The sequence below is a fragment of the Lygodium microphyllum genome, chromosome 20 (assembly GCF_053477565.2).
Source record: "Lygodium microphyllum isolate KBCC chromosome 20, Lygodium_microphyllum_v1.1.10, whole genome shotgun sequence".
NCBI classification, from domain to species: domain Eukaryota; kingdom Viridiplantae; phylum Streptophyta; class Polypodiopsida; order Schizaeales; family Lygodiaceae; genus Lygodium; species Lygodium microphyllum.
In genome coordinates, this window is record NC_141154.1 from 94,887,765 (window position 1) to 94,906,441 (window position 18,677).

The 18,677-nt window shown below is 40.4% G+C and overlaps 1 protein-coding gene across 1 annotated transcript in view; it reads right to left on the bottom strand.

The window, feature by feature from the left end:
• Positions 1-467: 467 nt before the first annotated feature.
• The window catches only part of LOC148019133 (importin subunit alpha-1-like), a 29,379-nt gene continuing 11,169 nt past the window's right edge, over positions 468-18,677 (bottom strand). The window contains exons 2-11 of the mRNA XM_087660659.1: positions 3,405-3,501; positions 3,158-3,249; positions 2,929-3,060; positions 2,603-2,788; positions 2,353-2,516; positions 2,201-2,279; positions 2,000-2,128; positions 1,730-1,857; positions 1,238-1,638; positions 468-1,107 (exon numbers count right to left, since the gene is read on the bottom strand). Of these exons, the coding sequence (XP_087516785.1) occupies positions 1,272-1,638; positions 1,730-1,857; positions 2,000-2,128; positions 2,201-2,279; positions 2,353-2,516; positions 2,603-2,788; positions 2,929-3,060; positions 3,158-3,249; positions 3,405-3,501 (1,374 nt within the window). The 3' untranslated portion in view covers positions 468-1,107; positions 1,238-1,271. The remainder of the gene's footprint in view (positions 1,108-1,237; positions 1,639-1,729; positions 1,858-1,999; positions 2,129-2,200; positions 2,280-2,352; positions 2,517-2,602; positions 2,789-2,928; positions 3,061-3,157; positions 3,250-3,404; positions 3,502-18,677) is intronic.

Here is an 18,677-nt window from a genome sequence, read left to right on the forward strand (position 1 = left end):
TTGCAGGTTGTAAGCATTTTACTATTATGGCCATTTTCCCAGTACAAAGTTCCATGTGTGAAAAACCAGTTATGTAGCCCTTTGAATGTAGCTATCTTATTTCTGTCACTACTGTCACAGTTTAAATTTCAATCACCAAAATGTTTGCTGAAACAAAGAAATTGAGGTAGAGAGAGAGAGAGAGAGAGAGAGAGAGAGAGGCACAGATCATCACAGGGTGATTTGTCTAAATCACTTCTCAACTGAATTAGAACATTCTTTGATTGTGTGGCCACCCTTCAAGATTGAAGAAGTTTTATTACTCTTTGAATTCTGCTACAGAGAACTATGCATTCGTGGTCAAAATACGTTCTCTTGTGTTGCATTTGATCGCGGACTTGAAAATGTAACATGTGATGCAAACTTGTGAGTGAATTGTTGAGAAGGCAGGCCAGCAGGCCACTCAAAAAAGCCTACAGCACATCAACTTTGAAGAGAGACTGAAAGTAAAAATGTTCTTGGGACAAAAAACAGAGAGTTGGCTGTGCAAGAATAAATTTCAACAATATGCAGGCAAACTACATACACTTGTGATAGAACATCAGCTCCTTTAGCAGAATCACAAAGGAAAACAATGCAGAAGACAAGACTCTTCCAAAGTTAACACGCTCTCCACATAAAAAGTAACCAATGATCCTTCAACAGAGCTCCTCTGATCCCGACCAACTGGATAAAAACCTATGGTACCATACTCTCTTTGAAATTTGCCATGCTACTTCTGCTGCTTGCATATGGCGTTAATACATTCTTCCAACTGAACGAGAGATGCTACAGCTAGAAAGGTAATAAATTATGGATCTCTCATAAAACCAGTGATTTGAGGAGAGACCTTCCCAAAATACTTGGCCCATACGGCTTGGCCATACAGATGCAGTGCCAAAACGGCAAGTTAAAGCAGCTCATAGTTCTGGCAGAGACTGCAAGGATCTGACTGTGGATGCAGGTTCAACCACAATTGCAATAGCACTGCAAAAGCAACCACAGCAAAAGAAGGGTATGATATATACTCAGCTTGCAGAGTCAATTGTGCAACTCTTGCCAGATACAGGGACAGACATAACCCCAGTCCTGCAAAGTCAGAATGGAAAAAGACTTGAGGTGCTTGACAAATACTCTTCCCACACCAAATATATAACTAACTGATTTGTATTATTGGCAAGGACAGGTAGAAGAAGACGACAAGTGTGGCAAACCATACCAGTTATTAAAGCCCAGGTGAAACCTTCAAAAACTCAACTGAATTGAAATCCTCCACTGGGAACAGACTGATTTCCACCAAAATTATATGCAGCTTGATTATCAGAAGCAACGTTTTCATCTTCCTCCTCATCCAGCCAGTATGTTTCCAAGAGCTTCACTGCCTTCTCATAAATGTCAGAATTGTCATGGGTCTGTAAAGTCTCAATCTTTTCAACGCCTTCTGCTTCATCAATATACTGAGCATACAAATTGATGCCACCTGTATTACCAAGGTCCTTCTCGGCTTCCCCAACCCTCAATATGTTTTCTAATCCTTCCAAACACACCGTCACAATTCGAGGATCCGAACAGGTCAATAGATCACACAATGGCTTGATGCAACCTTGGCTTATAAGGTACCTGCAACAGGTGAAAATTATGCAACGTAAATTTAGTCACCACAAATATGACATGAAGTGAAGGGCACTCTTCTGCCATCTGGCAATAGTACTTTATCTGTTCGTGTGTACCACCCGATGTAGCATTTGATATAGCCCAAGCTGCCTCTTTTTTAATCTCAAATTCTGCTGTACCAAGCAATGATACAAGAGGAGGGATGATGTTTGCATCAATAACGGCCTGACAATCATAGAATCGATTCTTAAGCACCATTTCCCAGGAGTTCTTTCTATAGAACTCCAAAGAACAGAAAGAACTGTTGTAGCATAATTTGGGTGAAAGGCTGCTCTAGACTGTGTGCAACTGTCACAATAGACAATACCTGAATTTGCTCTTTGTTCCCAGCAGTTATATTTGATATGGTCCAACATGCTTCCTTTTTTATGCTTCTTTTGTGGTTGTAAGTGAGCAAATTTAGAAGGCAGGGAAGTACATTGTGGTTGAGAAGATACTGTTACAAAATCAAGTGTAAGTGACATTAAATCAGTGGAAACCACTCAAAAGGTTGATGTGCAAAAATTACCTGTGTCTGTGCATCATCCCCTGTGACAATATTGCCCACTGTTCGTAACGCAGGGATGAGGACCGATGGAGATGGATGCCTGAACCCAAGACAGTGTCAGAAGACTTCAGCATACATATTATTGCATTTAATGAATGTGCAGGTGAACTCACAGAAGCAATGCAACAAGCCTCGGGCAAACACCAGCTTCTATAACCGCCTGAATTTTATCATTTGTGCCATCAGAGAGGTAGGAAAGGGCCCAGCATGCATCTATTAGGACATCCTCATCAGTTGATTCTATCAATCTCTCAAGAGCAGGAAGAGCGACTTTTGTCTGCAACAAATAGCCCCATGTCACAACCAGAAAGTACAAAATACAAAGGGCTTGCAGCCCAGAATTATACAACTCCACATTCCTACCTGTTCAAAAGGCGGTGGGGGCTTTCCACGACAGAAATTGGAAAGGGTCCATGTAGCATTTCTAAGCATTGAAATCTTTGCATTTGCATTCAACTGACCTAGAAGAGGTATCATGGCACCATGGCTCAGGACCAAATCCCTACATGTGGGAGAATCACCAGCAACATTTCCCAGTGCCCACACAGCCTGGCATCATTGTGATAAAACATTAAGGCATCAATATCTTACAGCTACAGCCCAACAACATGCAGGTTCCCCAAACATCTTCATATCCCCTCAGACACTGGAGCAGCATGTCCAAAGAAATTGAAAAGTATGATCTGTACCTGTTCTCGGACATCATCACCAGGGGAACTGAGTAGCTGCACAAAAATGGGAACTGCGCCATGATTTATGACCACTTTAGTATGCTCTGAGGTGCCAGATGCAATGTTTGTCAAAGCCCATGCAGCCTCAAACTGAGTATGTTCATGAACCAAAATTAGACACACACAATGTACAACATGACTGTTTGGATTTACAGATGAATCAGCCCTAATAATACAACAGTCAAACCTGTAGCTGGGGAAAGTCATTGCGGAGAAGAAACTCAACAAAGCGTGGAACCACACCTGCATTAATTACTTCTGCAATTGGAGGACTGCGCTCTGCCAGACAGAAGTACAAACTTTTCAAAAACGTGAAAAGATTTGCCCAAATCTGACTTGAAATAAACAAGAGGACCCAACATGTCAAATCTTTCTAGTTGTGCTTAGCATAATACAAAAAAAAGTCACACAATGAGGTCACTTTGTGTGCTGACCTATTGAAAGAAGCTTCCTGAACTGGTGAGTAGCTTCTAACTGTATGCTTGGATCTTCGGACCAAACTCCACTTACCATAATAGGCAAGCTTTCAAGCTGCATAATATAGTGTAGCATATTATAAACAAACCAAGCCATCAAATGTGAATGCCCAAGGAACACATCAATCATATAACATATGGATCTATCACATACAGATACCTGGAAGTATTTCAGAAAAATGGAAAGAAGAGAATGCTGGTGCCAACCACCCACCAACCCCCACACACACACACACAGATATATATATAGAGAGAGAGCACAAATTATGCAATCTTGCACAATGCCAACTAGTGGTCTCCCGAAAATTCCATAGAACACCTTGACTAAACAGGAAATCCGTTGGCAATCAGACTAATGTTTGCACATGAAGATAATCAACAAACAAACATACGTTGGAGGAGCAAGTAATAGTACAAGAACTTGAAGCCAAAAATGAACCACCCGTGAAAGTCCATGACAGTTGGTTGTTATCACTTCCATCCGAAAAGCAATGGTGATCTTTAGAATACGAGATGGAAAAACAGAAACAGGAATAGTGTGACCATCAAGATATAAGAGTTCCTCATTTACAGGAATAGTGTGAACATCAAGATAATGAACCACCCATGAAAGTCCATGACAGTTGGTTGTTAGCGCTTCCTTAGAATATGAGATGGAAAAACAGAAACAGGAATAGTGCGACCATCAAGATATAAGAGTTCCTCATTTACAGGGATAGTGTAACCATCCAGATAATGGAGTTCCTTATTTACAGCTAGGTCAAGACTGTTTAAGCTACCTTGTCTAGTTTCATATGCTGTTTCTGCTTTTGTCTCAGATGTCTTAAGTGGTGTGTTTAACTTGTCATATGTTTTGTCATTGTAATACACTTGAGCACCACTTAATCCAGATCTTTGTTGGTCATACACCACACGTGTTGTAACACCCATATACATGGTTGGCAGGCGACCAGAGTGACCGGCAGCATGCCACATGGCTGGGGCTGGCTAGACACACGAGCAAACATAGCAGCCAGCAGGTTGCAGGCAACACAGCAGTCAGCAGTTAGTAGTCAGGGAAATAGTCATTTCATTAGGCAGCTGACAAGCTGGACATTTAATGGAGGCCTAAGGGACAGCAAAAATTACTTGATGATGTTGGCAAAACAAATTAGAGCGAGTCAGCAAAGCTGTTGAGCAAAACGAATTTTAGTCAGTCAGCAGAACTGTTGCGCAAATTACATCTGCATTCCTATTAAAGGCAAGAATCACTGTGACCAGCATGGTCTTAGTCTCCTTTCATGATTTCTAGATCTAATTGTGATCTCCTCCTAGCTCTTAAAGGAAAAATTTGTTGTGAACAGCAATGCCTTAGTCTCCTTTAGAAATTTGTAGATCTGATTATAATCTCCTCCTAGCGAGTTTACGGCAAATCATGAATGCTCGATAGCATGAGCATGTAGTGCCCCTAATCCCAGTGGTTAGTCTCACAAGGATATGAGATTTTGAGATGCTTTAATCTTGCAGATAACATTTGATGAAGTTATTAAGCAAATGTGCAAGGTTGTTTAACACATGTGATACACATGGCAGTTATTTCATTGTAACAAGTTAAGGACCCCAAGGATGCACTGGGGGTCAAAGGCAAAAGTTGTGATAAGTTATGCCAACTGGGTTTTGGTGGTCAATTTGTGTCAATTTTGACCCTAGGACAATTATTTCGTTAATAAATGTCAATGGTGACACTGGGGACTAACATTAATTAATTAATTAATGCCAATCTAAGGGTCAACAAAGATTGGGGACCACTCCAAGTTGCAAATGGCCTAGCCAATTTAATTTATGGATGGGCACATTTAATTTTGGGTAAGGTTAAAAGGGCTCAAATTAATTTTCACGATTATTTAATTTTTAAAATTAATTAAATGGCTAGATAATACTCAAAAATCAATTCAGAAGGCTGCCACTTGGCAAAAATGCCTATGCAAACTGAGAAAACGTTTTTGGGGACTAGGTCTCAACCATTTAGTTAGTTTATAGTCTGGGGGAGAAAGAGAGGGACTTGCTAGTCCATTTTCTGATCAATGAACAGCAATTTGTTGCAAAAGACAGAAATCTAGGGGCCTCAATAGGCAAGGGTGTAACCAACCTTCCTCCTCGAACAGGGTGATAAATAATTTATTAAGCACTATTTACAGCAATTAACAAATTCACAAAAATGAAATGCATACTTTACCATATAATCTTGGACATTGGACACCCTGTTGGCCCCAAAACTAGCACCCCTTTTGGTATTCATTTAACTTAATTGAAGAAGAAGAAGATGTGCAATGGGATTCTCCCAATCCCTTTCGGTATTCCAACTCCCCTTGCTATCCAAAATGACCAGCAAGTCTTTAATCTAATTTGCCCCTTGATTCGGACAGTCAATTGGCCTTCACCTACATTGATGGAGATGGATAATGCCCCAAATTCAATTATTTGCCGGTCCCTCCACTTGGATAGGCTAAAAACAGCTTCAACCTTGTTGAATCCAAGTCTTGGAGTTTCCAATTTCTAGCATGCTTCTCGAGACTGCTGCTAAACCTTGATTTCTGTAGATTAGGGTTTACAGCAAAGAATCTGAAATTTCTCGATCTTTGGTGATCTCAATGCTGTAATCTTAGGAGCAAGGCTATAGAAAGGCCAGGAGATGAGAGAGAATGCTGAGGAGAGAGAAAATTCAGACTTTCTTTGCGAAGAACTGAAGAAAATCTGTCATTTACTTCTGCTGCCCTGTCTCAACAGCTTGTAGATGCAAAGAACTGAAGAAAATTATGTTGGAAAATGGCAGCCAGCTATAGAGAGAGAGAGGAGAGACAATGACAGCAAGAGAGTTAGCTGAAGCAAAAAGAGAAGTGTACTTGCTAGAATGAAAGATAGAGTGAAAGTACAACTTATGTTTAGGTCAAGGGTTGGCCTAACTAGCCTTCCACCAACTAACTAGAGTTAGGTTTAACACCTTACATTGACACTTTAATAAGTGTCCACACCACACAAATTACATTGGGTACTGCCCATAGAATCAGCAAATTCTAACACCCCCCTACAGTGCTAATGTGATGAAGTACAAGAATGATCAATCACCAAAGGATAACAAGTTTAAGGACTTTCGAAAAGCCTAAAACTTCTTGCATGGTAGTGCCTTGGTGAAAATGTCTGCAACATTTTTCTGTGTGGGTACATACATCAAGCTAATCTCTCCTGCATAGCATCTCTCTCTGACATAATGGTAATGCACCTCTATGTGTTTCGTGCAAGTATGAAACACAAGATTTCGTGCTACTGCAATAGCACTTTGACTATCAGAAAGAATGGGTGTAGGACCCTCCAATGGTAAATATAGATCAGCCAACAATCTGCGCAACCATACACATTCCATTGTTGCCGTGAAGGCTGCCCTGTACTCAGCCTCACAAGACAAGGTAGCCACTGTAGATTGTTTCTTGTTTAGCCATGAAATGCATGAACAGCCTAGAAAGAAACAGTGTCCACTAGTAGACTGCCTAGTGTCTACACCACTAGCCCAATCTAAATCACTGTAAGCCTGTAAGTGCAAGTCTTCCCTCCTAGGAAATAATAATGCATGTAACTGAGTACCTTGCACATATCTAAAGATCTGCTTAACAGCTTGCCAATGTATGGTCTGTGGGCTGTGCATATACCTACTCACTTGAGATACTGCATACTAAATGTCAGGGTGTGTGTTACAAAGATAAATAAGACAGCCAACAGCCTAGCTGTAAATTGCAACATCAAACATCTCTTCACCATCATGCATAGACAGCTTTAAGCCTAGGTCCATAGGAGTGCACATAGGTTTGCAATCTTGCATACTAAACCTACATAACAACTTATCCATATATTGTGACTATGACATGATGATACCATGCTGATTTTGGGTGAACTGAATCCCCAAATAATAGTATAGCTCCCATACCTCACATAGCAAATGCATGTTTCAATTCAGTCTTAAAATCTGCAATTTTTTCTTCTATAGATCCAGTGAGTAGCATGTCATCTACATAAACAATGATAATCAGCAAGTTCCCCCCCTCATTCTTAATGTATAGAGTGGGAGCAGTTGGACTATTTTTGAACCCTTTGCTAGCCAAATAAGCATCAATTTTGGAGTACCATGCACGAGGAGCCTGTTTGAGACCATAAAGAGCTTTATGCAGCTTGCATACCATGTGCTCTTTCCCCCTAACCACAAACCCTGGAGGTTGTGACATATAAACATCCTCATGCAAATCCCCATTCAAGAATGTTGTTTTAATGTCCAATTGATGTACTTTCCGGCCATAATTTGCGGCCATAGCAATCACACATCTCATTATACTCATACAAGATGTAGGAGCAAAAGTTTCTTCATAATCTATGCCCTTCTTCTGTACATAGCCTTTTGCTACCAACCGTGCTTTGTACCTGTCAATTGTACCATCAGCCTTGCATTTGAGTTTAAAAACCCATTTTGTGCCAATGGCCTTCTTGCCAGGTGGTAAATCCACAAGATCCCATGTAGAGTTAGTGGCAATAGAGTCTAACTCATCCTGCATGGCCTGCATCCAATGTACATCTTGTTGAGCTTCATCCAAGGAAGTAGGCTCATCATCATCCAATAGCAAGCTCATAAACACATGCTCATCACAATCATCTAGTTCCATAAAATCAATCAAATGTGCCCCCCCTACATCATTTGCTGTATTTCTGGCAACCCTTCTAGTGCGTTGAGGTATAAGAGCATCCATTTTACTCTCCTAGAGAGTCTGTAACAGCCATCTTGGGACTATTTTGGCTGCATTTACAGCAGCCCTTTCATGTTGTTCTGCTTCTTCCACTACATGTGGCAAACCATCATTGATACCCTGCTGTTCAGGAGCATATGGTGCAGCAACAGCTTGTTGTATTAAGTATTGTCCTGCCATTTACACCAGGCATAGACTCCAAAGTAAGTGGCAAAAGACCCTCAAACACATCACCAATGTCATGGGTGACTGGCATTTGAAACTGATCATGTGAAAATGCAACATTTTCAGCAAATAGGACATCCTTGCTGACAAAGACTTTCTTCGTGCGTGGGTCATACAAGCGATAGCCCTTGCTCTCCGAACTGTAGCCAATAAATATCCATTTTACAGCCTTGCCATCAAGCTTCCCATGAAGCTCTTTCGGAACATGTGCATAGGCTATGCAACCAAACACCCAAAAGTAGTCTACTTTGGGTTTCTTGCCATGCCAAGCTTCGAACGGTGTGATTGTCTTCAGTGCCTTAGTGGATGCACGATTCAACACATGATTTGCACACTGAAGGCCTTCTAGCCAAAAATTATGAGGTAGCCCCTTGCTTTTTAGCATACAACGAGTCATCTCCATAAGAGTCCGATTCTTCCTTTCAACAACACCATTTTGCTAAGGAGTCATTCTAATAGTGGCTTGATGCGTAATGCCATGATCAAGCAAATATGTCTCAAAAGCATGAGACATGTACTCCCCCCTCCTCTATCTGTGCGAAGTGTCTACACTTTTAAGTCAGTTTCAACTTCAAGCTTTGCAACAAGATGTTTGAAATACATGAACACATCAAATTTTGTTTTCAGTCCATACACCCATGTATATCCAGAGTAGTCATCAATAGATGTAACAAAGTACTGATGACCTCCAAGTGCACGTATCCTCATAGGACCACAAACATCAGAGTGAATAAGCTGCATTTTTCGAACACGACACACTGCACCATCCTTTTTTAAGGCAAACCTATGCATCTTGCATGAGGAGGTGGAGTCTTCACTGGAGACAATGTATCTATCATATGAGTCATGACACCTTTAAAGGGTCATCAAACTTCCAAAGCTCATGTGTCCAAGGCGAGTAAGCCATAGCTTCGCATTTTGCATAGCGAGCGAAAGAGTAGTGACTGCTAAAGCATCATGAGACTGTCTATTATATGTATCCAACAAAAATAGACCCTTATACAAGGTGCCAAACAGCCTAAGTGCATAATCCATCTCTCTGTCTCTAACAATGCATATGTCATCCTCAAAGATGACCTGAAAGACATGCTTATTAAAAGCAGAGATAGGCAACAAGTTCTTTGTAATGCCAGGTACAAACAAGACATCTAGAAGCATGAAATCACAACCATCTGCAGCAGTAATAGTGACTATCCCAATGCCACATACATCATAACTGCTGTTGTTCGCACATGTAACACAGTTCCTAGCAAGGGCTGAATGCAAAGAGGTAAACAAACACTTCCTAGAAGTGATGTGCTTTGACGCCCCACTATCAAAATACCATGTTTGCTGCGTTTCAGCAACATTAAATGTTGAATCAGCTAGTGAAGAATCATAACTGCATGTGAGAAATGCACAGTTCTCCTCTACAAAGTTGGCTGAAGTATCATCATCAGTAGATTTATTGGCTGATGTTTCTTGGACAGCCAAACCAAAGATCTTTCTCTTCTCTTTGGCCTGGCCAATCTCTTTTTGTATTCATCGATATAGTGACCAGGCTTCTTGCAATAATGGCATTTTTCCTTCTTTTTAGTCGTTTTTGTGTCTTGGACAACCTTATTTTATGGCTGTCCAACATCACCCTTTTGCTGATTTTTTACATTTTACTTGACTTTTCCTTTGCCTTTGAACTTGGAAAGCATAGCCATATCACCTAAACACAATGCCACATTCTTCCGAGTTTGTTCCTCTTACAACAAGAGGTCTTCCAACTCCACAAATGTAAGGGACTGCTGCCCCCCTTCCCCCCCCCCCAAAGACAACATCAAAGAGGTGTGTAAATCAAGATATAGCTCTAGAAAAGAGTTCAGTGTGATGTTTACCAATTCAACATCCTAAATGACCTCATCAACATTGAGTAGCTGCTCACGCAAATCCTATATGTGAGTAAGGTGCTCTGTCATGCTATCACCTTCATCCATGGTCACATTGGCCAACTCTCTGCGAAGATAGGATATCCTAGCCTCATTGCATGCTACAAACATACGCTCAAGTACATCCCATGCTAATTTTGAGGTCTTACAAGACTGAATGTGTAGAATAATTGCCCTTTTCACTGACAAGGCAATCAAAGAAAATACATGTGTATCTTTGAAGTCCCATTTCCTCTGATCCTCGGTAGGAGGGAGAGGAGGGGTAGCAGCAATAGTAGCACAAATACCACCACCAGCAGCACCAACGATCTGTCCTCGAGCGTTACACTGAGGTATCTAAGGTGCAAGACGTCCTGGCCACTGCAAATCTCCTGTAGCATAGTCCCACAGGTCCTTCGCCACAAAAAGGTGACCAACCATAAAACTCCACAGAGACTAGTTTGAGCCATCAAGTTTGTCCTCCCAAGTGAGGACACCAAGGATGTTGCTCTGATCACTATTCCCCTCACGTGTCATGTTGTCAACGATAGACAAAAATTTGCATCCAAATACTTAAATGCTAATGTGTAGAGTATACTCCTCAGAGTACCAAAATCCCCCACAGGATTAACAAACAAGTATCAAACTATCACTCAAATGCCAAAGCGTACACAATGCCACCCAAATCAACACTCAGCCAATAAATTACAGCACTATACTGCTATACCACACCCGCCTCAAAATGTGTACCCACAAAAGTTCAAAATACAACTTAATGCTAATTCTTACCGAAATTTATTGAATTTTCTACCCAATCTGACTGTAACAGCAATTAAATGCTGTTGTACTACTTGTTGCTTGCCTCGGAGTACTTGTTGGGTGAAAGCCCCAAATTTCTTTCTAAAATTTCAAAGAAATTGAAGAAATTTGTACCTTACAACTAGAATTTCTGCAAAAATGTCGCCTCGGGATGCATGTCAACAGTGAACAACTGAGATCTACCTCGTGATACGTGCCGAATCCAAAAGACTGAAAAGCCCCTAATTTTCTTGAGCCAATGTGGAAAAAATTGTGCAATGTCTATGAGTTTGGTAACAATTTGCGCAAAGGGCCTCCAATCAAGCAAAAGCCCCAAATTTTTAGTGGGAATGTTCAAGAAATTGAGAAATTTCTTTGAATTCGTTGTTAATTCAAACTTTGGGAGCAAAAATTAGCAAAAGCCCCAAATTTTTGGGCAACACAAGCTGAGATTCGAGAAGAGATGGCTGAAATAGATTGGAAATTCCAAAAATTTTGAGAAAACCCCAAATCTGAAAATTTGGGTTTTTGCACTTCTTAGGGTTTGCAGAAATACAGGACTGAGAAAATGGCGGCCAAAGCTGAGAAAATGGCAAGCAGAGCTGAAAACAGCAGCAGCTCTTCCAAAACAGCAGCTCTCAGGCTGTGTGCAAGGCTGCATGTGGGACTGCATTCAAGGCTGCGCGCAGGCTGAAAACAGCAGATCTAGAGCAGATGACTGAGCTGGACAGATCTGCAGCAAATGAACAGATTTGGAGCTGATGGCTGAACTGGACAGATCTGGAGTAGACAAGAGACAGCTCAGCTACAGCTCCTCCACTTCAACAGCACCTCACAGCAGCTGAAAACTCTTCCTCAAGCTGAGAACCAAGCTGGCAGCAGTAGGACCTTGGGCAGGATGGCACCCGCCGCTGATGGCTGCTGAACGGAATCCGCATGTACGAGTTGCTCTGATACCACATGTTGGAAAATGGCAGCCAGCTATGGAGAGAGAGAGAGGGGAGAGACAATGACAACAAGAGAGTGAGCTAAAGCAAAAAGAGAAGAGTGTACTTGCTAGAATAAAAGATAGAGTGAAAGTACAACTTATGTTTAAGTCAAGGGTTGACCTAACCAGCCTTCCACCAACTAACTAGAGTTAGGTTTATTTTACTCTAGAGCCTAGTGTCACTACTTTTAAGTTTCTAAGACACTAGGTATACACACCTTACATTGACACTTTAATAAGTGTCCACACCACACAAATAACATTGGGTGCTGCCCATAGAATCAGCAAATTCTAACACATTTGTCATTTATTGCTACTGCCCTATCTCAATAGTGTGTAAATACTATCACCTGCTGTTGATTGATCTTTCTTGCCCTTGGCTGCCTCAAAAGGTCCTCCAATGGCTGCAAATCAAACCAACAACATCTCCTCCCTCTCTCTTGCAGGTTGAATACACTAAAAATGCCTCTCTCCAACCTCTAAAGACGTTTTTCAATATTGCATGGGCATTTTTGACAAGTGGCAACCTTTCCAAATGTTTTTTCTAATATTATCCATAATTAAATATTAATTTTAAATATTAAAAATTAATCTAATAATTATTTTGGTGCCTTGAATAATAATCTGACTAGCCAATAATTAAATTGGCTAGGCAACTTCCATTCTCGAGTATCTTTGCGCCATCTTTGACCATCAAATTGGCCTTAGGTACCATTAAACACCACTTCCCTAGTGTCACCAACTGACACTTATGGCCAAATGAATGACGTAAGCCAACAACTGAAATACCACCAAGTACTTGTGTGGCATAACTTATAGCAATTTTTGCCATTGACATCTTGTGATTTTCTCGGGTCCTGAGCTCGTAAATTTACTCTAACCCCGATTACACCTCACATGTGCAACATTTACTTAACCATGTGATTAAAAATTAATGCACATGTTAAGTGAGGTTTCAAAAATACATGTCCTCATGAAAAGGACCGCATGGATACACCTTCCAAGGGCTAGCAACAACATTGTTGTTCAGGTAACAACATTTTGAAGATGCTTGCTAGTAGGTGATAGTAAATTCAAGCTGGAGCTAATAGCAAGTAGATTTTAGGATTTTCTCGTGAAGAAAAACAGATCTCTCTCTCATCTTGGCTTTCTCTCACCTTCTCCAACCTCTTCTTGGGAGATCTTAGCATTTTCCAACCATTTTGAGCAAATCTTAGCCAAATTTTGTGAACAGCAAAGATCCCAAGGATCTTTAATGTAAACCCTAAATTTTTGCAAAAATTAGGGTTTAGCAACTACCTTGGGACCCGTGCCAACAAGAGAAGCCATCATACAATGAAATCAGCACCTAAATTTCGTAGAATCGGCAAGGATTTTAGATGCGAAGTCATCCATTGTAAATTGGGACAACAATTGGCCAATTGGTGGTTCTATTAATGCAAGTCTTGGGTGAAAATCGAGAGACAATTGGCCCAAATTGCTTGCTAATTGTTTGTATAGCAAGAGACTTTTGGATCGGCAAAGAAGATTATGAAATCTCAACTTGTACTCAAATCATCAGCAATTAAAGTTAAAGAAATACCGAAATGGATACCACTTTTGGAACCACCCGAGTCTCCATTGTTCAACATTAATAAGGTAATGTGTGCATTTCAGTTTATGCTCATTTATTAATTACTGTATTTAAGCGTTTGATCAAGTTGTACCACCCTCTTTGAGAAGGAAAGCCGATTTCATGATTCGATTGCCCAAACACCACTCAATCCCTTGAGTTGGTGGGCCCACGGCACCTAATTGCAAGCCAAAGCTTTGTGCTAGTGCTAATTTTTGCTCTCAGTTGAGAAATTACAGCAATATGTCTTCATATAGTGAGATGGAATCAAGCAATGATGATGCCTCTCAATATGGAACACTCACATGGGGAAGAAAAAAATGCAATGCCTAATCTTGGACAAGGTCCAAACCATAGACAGCAAGCTGAAAATGTTGATGTTGGGCAAGATGCAAAGCCTTTTAAGGCATAATGAGATTAATGACTAATGACCAATTCAAGAATCAGATGAGGACAGCAACAAATCTCTTTGCAAAATTGACAAAGAATCCTCAGTGTGCCCAATTTTTGAAAACTCCGAAGGACAACAAGGGCAAGAAGAAGTCTTCTTCTACAGAGAGTAGGGAAAAGCCTAGTAAAAAGTTGTTTAAGGCGGAGAAAAGGGGCAAATCTGAAAATCAGCCTGAAAATAGGTCAAAATGGCAAAGAAAGGGCTCGAAAACATTGGCACAGCGTAAGGGATTGATGCTTGCAAATAAATGTTTCATTTGAGAACAAGAGAGTCACATTGCAAGGGATTGTCCCAATAGGCAGCAAGCTGGAAAATCAGAAAATCAAGGAGATCCTAAGGAAAAAAAACCCAAAACATTAGTGGTATTGGTGCCAATGTTATTAGTGATCAGCCCAATGATGATGCTACCGATTTGTACACAGCACAGAGCAAAATTAGGGATCAGCATGCATTGCTTTTCTTTGATAATGGTACACGAGCCAACTTCATCCCTATAGACATGGTAGCCCATCTAGGAATCAGAGAGGATGAGATGGAACCTATGGGGGAAGTTGGATAGTGCCATGCAAAGCCTATCACACAACTCATTGAAAAGCGTCAATGAAAGTGCCGATTGAATATATAGGGATATGTGGATAGTGAAGAGTTCTTCATTGCTCCACTTGAAGGTTGTCATGTATTTCTTGGAATACCATGGTGTCACAATATGCATGTGGTGATTGATTCTCATGCACAAGAGATCAATATTCAACATAAGGGAAAGACACTCACACTCGATATAAAGATAAAGGAAAATCTGCCCCCGTTGTATCTATAGTTGCCATTTCTAAAGTAATGAAAAATCATATTTCAGTGTACTTAGTTCTTACTAAGGATAAAGTTGATAGTGAGAATATTGGAAATATGTCTAAGATAGAGATACTTTAACCTTGCCGATAACATTTGATTAAGTTATTAATCAAATGTGCAAGGTTGTTCAACGCATGTGATGCATATGGCAGTTATTTCATGGTAACATGTCAATGACCCCAAGCATGCAGTGGGTGTCAAAGGCAAAAGTTATGATAAGTTATGCCAACTAGATTTTGATGGTCAATTTACGTCAATTATGACCCTACGGCAGTTGTTTGGCCAATAAATATCACTAGTGACACTAGGGACAAGCATTAATTAATTAATGCCAATCTAAGGATCAAGAGAGGTTGCGAACTACTCTAGGTTGCAAATAGCCTATCCAATTTAATTATGAATGGGCACATTTAATTTTGGGCAAGTTCAAAAGAACTGGCTAAATATTGCTCAAAATTTGGTTCAAAAGACTACCACTTGGCAAAAATGCCCATACAAACTGAGAAAACGTTTTTGGGGGCTAGATGTCAGTCATAGTACCCCAAAACCGTATCTCAAGGGACCCATAATGGAATGGCCATTTTGGACCGAAATGGTGTCGAGAGTTTTTTGCAAAAACTAAAAACCCCTAGAAAAACTATAGATAGGTTGGATTTTTGTTAGCTTAGTTGTTTACGTGGCTATTTGTTTTGTCGTTTCGTGGTTGGATTTTCTATATTTATCTAGCTTAGAAATTGTTTTTTGTTATTTTATTTGGATTTTTTTAGTTTAAGAACTTGATAGCCTTGGTCAAGATTGGAGTATTCCGAATAGATTGGAGCTAGTGTTTGCTAGTAGCTGGCAACCATTTTAGAACGCGTATGATTTATTGCCGATACTTTTGCACATCACATGGATTATGGATTCACGAGCACTTCACGCTACACCACTGCACTTGGAGGTCATCTCTTAATCTTATCAATTACTTCCATGCCATGGGTTGGATTAATGCACATTTTGCACCATTGTTGAGCACTAGTATGACACGATGCCCGATGCAACTATGTGCAATAAATCTTAGATGCACGCGCACCTAAGAGAGCACCTTTTATAGTGCACGCATTGTTTCTTGCACACATGAGAGTTGGGATATTCATCACTTAAATAGAAATCTCTGGTTGAGTGGAAAAGGTGGTTAGGTGAGTTTGAGGGTCGTGAAGAACACCTTCAATTATGAAATGGGTTGTTTTCTTGGTCAACATCACAAGGACCTGTAGATAGGCATTTTCCATGGTTAAGGATCTAAAGTAATTAAGGAACTGTATTTGCATTTTACTTGACACATGGGCATATGTAGATAGGCTAGACACTATTTTGTTCTAGTGCATACATTTTTTTTGTGTGGAGCATCACTTGTTTGATGGTATAGCATGGATCCCATCTTGCATCTCTTATCAAATCATGTATGATTATACACAGAGTTTATCTTTGAAAGCACATTCTTGCTAGGACACAATGCATGAACAAAGGCAAGAACATCTGAAGTAATAAAAACGTTTCCGAAGACTTAAAGAATGTGTACACCATATTGGAGTTTATGAAAGAATGCAAGTGAAGAATTATGATGGAGATTTCAATTTGGCTTGAATTCTTAATGGTGGAGATTCTTAATGGTTTGAAAGAGGGCAATAAAGAATTCTAGATTGGTTCAAAAAATGGAAAGGCAAAGATAGTGTTGAATCATGGACATGAGCTTTGCAATGCGACTAATGCTACATTTGCAATTATTCGAGATCACGACCAAAACTTGGATGTTGCAATTGTTCTTCAAGGGCAAAGATGTTTTCAAAGCATACTCCTACTTACTTGGGAGCAGAAATGGAGCAAAGAATCTTTGTAGTCTAGCGACGTTTTTCATCATATGACAGGTTTTTTTGGTGCTTTTTGCTCAATGAAGAGACATATGGATTCCTGAGGTTGCAAGCCTTGCTGAAAATTATCGTACTTAGAAGAATCAAAGATATGATGGTGAATGGTAAAAGGCTAGTTGGATTTCCAAAGAGTATCAAAATGATTTATAATGTGGATTTGTCATGAAGATGGTCATCGCCAGATAATCATTGGGGAGAACTTAAATTGCTTAGGTTGTGTTTTTGAGTATTATGATTTTGAAATTAAGGAGACCGAAGTTATCAAAGTTGTTCAAAGCGCAAAGAATCACAGGAAGCCAATTATGATTGAAGAAGATGTGCTTCAAGCACTTCCTGAGAATGACAAGACAAGTTTCCTTGCCTCTCTATATTTTATATTTTCCTGTGATGTCAAATATTTGGCTTCAAGTCTCTTAGAATTGCACTTCGGATAAGGCTTCCCCTCAGTCTCCAAATCCATCAACCTGCAATCTTTTCTTTCATACAAATGCAGCTTGCAAAGATTTGACACGAAATGATGAGGTCCGCAAGATTTTAACCTGTGATGCCATGGTTTGGTGAGACGAGAATGACGAGAGTATTTTCATGGCAGAGCATGATTCTAGCTTCTCATAAAGATACGTTGCAACAAGATATTGAAGACCTTGAAAAGCATTGTCAAGTTGCAGACTTGCAATATGAAGAGCTTGTTGCAAGTGTGCCGGAAACAACAAGGCTCTTACTACGCCAAATAAAAGCGATTCGAGAATCAACCACCTTGCGAGCAGAAGCAGGGAGTGGGGTTGAGCATGCATTGAATACTAGATTGCAAGAAGTAGAAGCAAAGGCTACAGCTCCACAAGAAAGAGAGCGTGTCACTAATGAGTGTTCAAATTTTGTCGCGAATGGCTGTTCTTGAAGCTCAAGTTTCTTGCTTAAGAGCTAAACAAACCCAATTAACTCGATCAAAGAATGTCAAAGAGCATCTAAGAACTAGTAGGAATACTTGGCAACACTTGAATGAGCCGCAAACTATGGCCCTGGCCCTCTCTTCAGCCACACAAATGCTATGCCTGCAATACAAAGCGTAAGGTTGACACGAAGGCTGCAATTTCTGTTCTGATAAGTAACATCAATGATGAATTACATGGATTGCATCACTCATATGCATGGGCATTACGATTCTTTTTTTTTGTGGATGCGACGGCGGCTTTTCAAGGGATTGATTTGAAGATTTAAAACTTTCTGACATTACTGAAGGCGACAAAGAAAAGAACATAGAATTGCCTATGAAGGTGCACTACTCATGGGCTACTAGTCTTGGGGAAGAAGGCGCAGTTGGGGGAGACACATTGCCTAAGTGTTTCCATGAAGATTGGAGTTATGCTTGGAGGCTAACCTGTCTGGGAGGCTGCCAATTGGATTGGTCATTTGTGTTCATGTGTTGGTTGAGTTGCATTTGTGAAACATTGAAATTTTTTTCGTTTTCAGTTGTTCTTCGACAAAGTCAATTCCCTAATCAGCACTCCTTATCGTCGCATTTACGGGTTGTGAGAAGGGCTTGTCTTTGATCACCGCTCACTAAACAACGAGAATGGGAAAATTACCGTTTCAGCACCCTACAGCAAATGGGCAAACCAGTTTTCATTTTCGCCCGTCTTCTGCGTAACTGTCTCCTCCTCTTGCTCAAGCACATTACCACTTGCAGCTCTTGACTCCACCACCACCACCACCATCTCCTCCTCCTCCTCCTCCTCC